At 40.0% G+C, this 6,103-nt stretch overlaps 1 protein-coding gene across 1 annotated transcript; it reads left to right on the top strand.

Moving 5' to 3' along the window:
* The first annotated feature begins 3,362 nt into the window (after positions 1–3,362).
* LOC122410944 (uncharacterized) lies at positions 3,363–4,583 on the top strand. The gene has a single exon (XM_043419444.1). The coding sequence runs from the start codon at positions 3,363–3,365 to the stop codon at positions 4,581–4,583; it is 1,221 nt and encodes a 406-aa protein (XP_043275379.1).
* Positions 4,584–6,103: the final 1,520 nt, after the last annotated feature.

Raw genomic sequence — 6,103 nt, 5'->3', positions numbered from 1 at the left:
GCAGTTCTGAACGTATCATTGAAATCCTCGGCCTCTTCCTTCGGAATCGGATTCTCTACTTCTCCCTCCTCTTCTCGTTTCAGCTTTTTTATATCTATTTTATTCTGCTTCTGATCAATTAGCTTTTGCAATGGGGTCACCACCGGTTTGAAAACTTCGCTCAGCTCCTTTTCGGCTGTGATTTTCCCCAATTTCATCATTCGGTACTTCCGTCGAATTGCATTGCTAGCGTTTGCTATTTGACGCAACACCTTTTTCTCGTTAATGAAATTTGCGCTTTGCATATTGACACCGGTGAGATTAGATTACAACTGCGCTCATGTCTTACGAGATTGCAAATTTAGAAAACAGTCAAACCCCTTTCTATAACGACCCTCATTCAACTCTCTGTCCTTGTCTATCACAACAAATCCATATCTACTTTCGTTCCAGCACTTTGAGCACAGTTCCTTAAACTGTGTGAATGTCATATCAGTATTGACATGGTCATCATAAACGTGCTTCAAATTCATTTCATCCTGACGAAACAGCACCAGCAGATTAGTATTGTCACGTACGAGATGTTTCGGAATGCGTGCATACGTTTGACAGAGATAAAAGCAGTCAACATTTCTGTGTCGTCCCATGCAAAAAAAAGCTTTCATGTTGTCTTGCTTCTCACAAGCTACATCGTCGAAAATCATGATGGAGTTCGGCTTAGCATCCTCAGGTTTAATCACTTGCTCATGTTCCGTAAAAGGAAAGTATCCCACTCCTTTCACAGTTTTAAGCAGACGCTTAAGAAATATGTATTTCGGTTGATTCAACGATTTTGCGTAAACGTATACATTCTCAAATCTCAAACCGTTGGGGTCTGTTATGAGAGTGAGAAGAGCATTAGTCTTTCCACAATTGGAAGGACCACAAAATACTGCTCGTACACTGTTTGGCAATAAGTCTCCATGACGTCTCTCTCGCACATTCTGTTGTACAAGCTCATCAAAATTCTTCATTGGTAATTTTGTTGACTGATCGTTGAACCTCATCTTGAGAATGACTGACATCGAACGCATTGACAGAGCCTTTATAAAGACATGCATGTTAAATTGAGCTCAGTATCATTCTATACTTTCTACCAACAGGATCGAGTATGAGTAATTCGGGAAATTCGTCAAATCCCATCGCTGAGAGTTTGAAAAAGTTTGCTGAAAAGGTGGATAGACAGCCAGCTTTCTCCGATTCGAAAGTAGAAAAGATCACGGGAAGTCAAGCATTTTCAGGAAAAGTTGATCCTGGACGATACGGGAACATAGGCGATAAAAAGAAATCTTAAGCAACTTTAGTCACAAATGTCTGTTATGAAAGTGCATGGTAAAGGATTTGTGAACGATCTCATCAATAAACTTCCTGTAGAATTACACGTCCCTGGATACCAATACTGTGGTCCAGGTACGAAATTAGCAAAGAGACTTGGACGAGGTGATCCAGGAAGAAATCCACTCGACGCTGCGTGCAAAGAGCACGATATCGCATACTCAAAGAATCGAGATAATCTCTCTGCTCGACACGCAGCAGACAGAGTCCTCGCGGAGAAGGCTTGGGAACGTGTTTGGGCAAAAGACGCAAGCGTTGGTGAAAAAGCAGCGGCTTGGGCCATTACAAATACAATGAAAGCTAAAACAAAACTTGGAATGGGCGTGAAGAAGAAAAAAGTGTCATTGAAGCGTATTATTCGAGCCGCAAAAGCTTCAATGTTACCGGGCGATAATGCCGTAAAATCTGCTCTAGCTGCTGCTCGTATAGCTGTGAGAAAAGCTGGCGGTAAAAGAAATATTCAATCACCACGGATTCTCCCAGTACCAGCTAAAATTGGTGGTTTCTTACCATTTCTCATACCTATTTTTGCTGGATTGAGTGCCACTGGAGCTCTCGCTGGTGGTGCAGCAGGTATTGCTAAAGCCGTGAATGATGCCAAGGCTGCGAAACGTGCTCTTGAAGAAAGTAAACGACATAATAATGCAATGGAGACGATTGCTTTAGGCAAAGGACTGTATCTCAAACCCTATAAGAGTGGTATGGGTCTGAGGCTAAAAAACGTGTAAGGCTACCACATCGAGCACTCACCGATTACGATTTGTCAAAGTTCGCTAAAAAGATGCAAATTCCACATTTTCGTGGTGTTTTCATGAGAAATGCATTGCCCAAGAGTGGACCTCTAAAGTATGAATCATCTATAGTGAACCTTGATGATAAAGAAGGTCCTGGTACACATTGGGTTGCATATAAGAAGAAAAACGATAAAGTCTTTTATTTTGACAGCTTTGGTAATCTTCAACCGCCTCCAGACTTGATGAAATATCTCGGTGTTGGTAGCACCATAAATTACAACTATGAAAAATATCAGGACTATGACACTGTGATATGCGGTCATTTGTGTCTCAAATTTCTGAACGGAGAACTATAAAATGAGCTGTCATATCATTGCTAATATCAGTTGAACAACGGAAGCGATGGGCGATTCTTTCACGCTGACACTATCAGGCACATCATCAATTCTCGAGGCTAACTTTTTTCCTCCGATTGAATTGTTACCGTTCAAAAATTATACTTTAGGCCTCGTAGAATTGTTGACCTTCAACTCCATTCCTAATATTGATGTGGGAAATAACAAATTTTATGTAGACAAGGAAATTATAACTATACCAACTGGTAGCTACGAAATTGAAGATCTGGAAAATTATTTGCAGATCGCGCTCTCTGATCATAACATTGTCATCAATCTTAAGCCTAATAATAATACTCTGTGTAGTGAACTCAAGTGTAATCGCGATATCAATTTTGAGCCAAGCGATTCTATTGGTCGATTGTTGGGTTTCACACCGCGCATCCTTCGAGCCAATATTGTTCATAAATCTGACCTACCAGTTGCCATTCTAAAAATCAATTCACTACGAGTGGAGTGTAACATAACAGCAGGAGCTTACATAAACGGTCAACAAGTGCATACAATTCACGAATTTTTCCCTGTTGTTCCGCCAGGATATAAGATCGTTGAAGTGCCATCGCACATCACTTACCTCCCTATCACCGTACAGGCAATAGATAATCTACAATTGAAAATTGTTGATCAAGACGGAAAATTAGTGAATTTTCAGGGTGAAACGATAACGATCAGACTACACGTGAAATCTTGAAAATGGGTATTGTTTTTGAGTCGAAAGGAAGTTATAAAATTAATACGACATGCCCAAAGTGGAACAGTCGTCGAACATCTCGCAAGGAGCTAACACGCGAAAATTATCGGTTTCTAAAGAGTCTGGGTCTAAAACCTCGAGGAAAATACAAATAAGGCTTTGTTGTGTCACGATATTTTGCTTCATACCATGGAGGAGGTCCTAAGAATACAAAAACCAATCATCTTTGACGAGTCCATCGCGCACTATGAATTGCATGGACATCAACCATTCGCATCAGCAACTTTCAACAACAACGATGAGATTCGTATTGCAGTTCAGCATCAGGATTTGTGCTTGCTACCAAGCAAGAGCTCATTGCATGTATACGGTAGATTGACGAAAGCTGATGGGCAATCTGTTGCCACTACCACGACATTGGTCAACAACGCCATCTGTCACCTATTTGAAGAAATTCGTTATGAGCTGAATGCTGTGGAGATCGATCGATGTAAAAATGTTGGTCTTACAACACTCATGAAAAATTATATCTCCCAGAATCCTAGCCAAAAATCAGTCATGGAAAATGCTGGTTGGCTGGGAGACGAAGAAGCATCGATAACCGATGCAGCTGGTTACTTTGACATCTCTATACCTTTAAGTATGCTACTGGGCTTTGTTGAGGACTATCGCAGAATTGTTGTCAATGCCAAACATGAGTTGATTTTAACACGTGCAAACACTGATACGAATGCTATCATACAAACTGCTGATGCTGCGGAACAATTCAAAATTACTCTTTCAAAGATCGAATGGATGATACCATATGTCAGAGTAGCTGATCAATGGAAAATTCAACTATTAAATTTCATCGCCAAAGACTCGTACATTCCGTTGAGTTTTCGTGCTTGGGAATTGTACGAGTACCCGCTACTACCTACAACTACAAAGCACGTTTGGGTTGTGAAAACCTCTACGCAGCTCGAGAAACCTCGATACGTTGTTTTGGGATTTCAAACAGCTCGGAAAAATAGTGCGACTAAGAACGCGAGTCGCTTCGATCATTGTAATATCAGAGACGTCAAACTCTTTCTCAACTCAGAGAGTTATCTTTATGGAAATTTGAATCTTGATATTGATCATAATCAGTACGCTCTACTCTACGATATGTACACAAATTTTCAGGCTTCCTACTACGGGAAGGAGTCTGAACCACTGTTGAGTAAAGTAGACTTTTTGAAGTACGCACCACTCATTGTCATTGATTGTTCAAAACAGAATGAGTCATTGAAATCTGGACCCGTTGACATTCGATTAGAATTCGAGTCAACAAATCCAATTCCACCACAAACTTCAGCATATTGCTTGATATTACACAATCGAATTATAGAATACAACTCAATCAGTGGAAATGTTAAAAAATTGATTTGAGGTGGTGGGGATTAAAATATAAAAATATCTGTAGAGGATTCTTTGGGGCAGTAACGTTCAAGAGATGGAGTACGTAGTAGATTTGCAGGGTTTTAAGCAACCCATCAACGAATTTGTGCTGAAAGAATTCTCGGTTATTTCATTAAACGATTCGACACCTCTGACACTGCTATTCCAAGCCCCCTACGCATGGAACGATTTGCCTGTGAAATTCAAATGTACGAACGCGTGGTTAACACGTAATTATCATGGAATATCTTGGAACCATGGTTCTGTGCCCTACAACGCTGCAACAGGAATCATCCAAAGCATTTTACATAATGCTAGATCTATCTATGTGAAGGGCTCCGAGAAGCGAGAATGGTTGGCGAATTTTTTGTCAGAAGGATTCGAACGCATCATTAATATTGAAATGCTTGATTGTCCTTCGCTTCAAAAGTTGCGGAAACAAGCGAACACTGGATGTCCTCATCATGAAAATTCATTCAAGTACAATTGTGCTCACCAAAATGTTCAGTTGCTAAAAAATTGGATTCTCGAACCTAATGATTAAGATACGTGTAAGGTTTTTTTCATGAAAATAAATACAAAGTTTTCGAAAAAAGATTTTATTGATTATTGCGAGGTTTTCGTATTATGTCTACAAACTCCTTCAAATTCTCCACATGATTACGCAAGTTTTCAGCACGATCTATAATATCGTTAACAGATTCGTCATCTGAAGTGAAATATGTCTGTATTTTACATTTCAAAAGCAACAATTTCTGCAGCATTTCATTAGCACCAACAGATACACATTCAACGTGTTTATTAATAATATCACTTGCTCCATGCATACGTTTGCACAGTGCACAATCGCCTTGCTCTGCTTTTATCTTTCGTATATTCTCTTGAAAATCGGCGATATCGGAGAAGAAATCGTAGACTCCTTCAGGTGGATCATTTCCAAAATACTTTCGTACAGCATCATCATAATCGACGAAGTATGGTTGACAACAGCACAATTGCTTCAACTGGTCTGGATTGAATTCCTCCATGACTGACTTTCTGTTAACTGAGAAATTTGCTAAGTTTCGCTCTTATATATCCTATTACGTCTTTTTAGGAATGTTAACTCAAATACGCATCTGTTGTAACAGGAGAAATCTGCTCGTCGCACGATTCTTGGAAATATTTTTTTCGAGCGCACCCTTCGAATGTTTGAAGGTCATCGAAGTTCACGCTGTTACCGGAGAAGTCTGCATTGAAAATTCCTGTCGTCACACGATTCTTTTTTTTTAATTCTGTCATCTCAATAATCACCGCATTTTTCAAGCTAATTATTCTCGGAATCCCTACTACCCCCTCGTCGAACCTGTGCGCCTTCATGACACCACATTTTTCAACGTCTGATTTCACCGCACGATTCTTGGAAATATTTTTGTCGAACCGATTCTGTCACCACCACACGCAACCCAGAATCCTTCATCATCACCCCCCTTTTATAGCCAAAAGGCCTATGATCTTCCGAAAATGTCGAG

This window comes from Venturia canescens, chromosome 5 (genome assembly GCF_019457755.1).
Source record: "Venturia canescens isolate UGA chromosome 5, ASM1945775v1, whole genome shotgun sequence".
In the NCBI taxonomy this organism is placed as follows: domain Eukaryota; kingdom Metazoa; phylum Arthropoda; class Insecta; order Hymenoptera; family Ichneumonidae; genus Venturia; species Venturia canescens.
The sequence above is the reverse complement of the archived record's forward strand: the minus strand, read 5'-3'. Positions and strand labels throughout refer to the sequence as shown.

Excerpts from the sequence above, each read along its gene's own strand:
- LOC122410944 (XM_043419444.1), top strand. The coding sequence starts at position 3,363 with ATGGAGGAGGTCCTAAGAATACAAAAACCAATCATCTTTGACGAGTCC.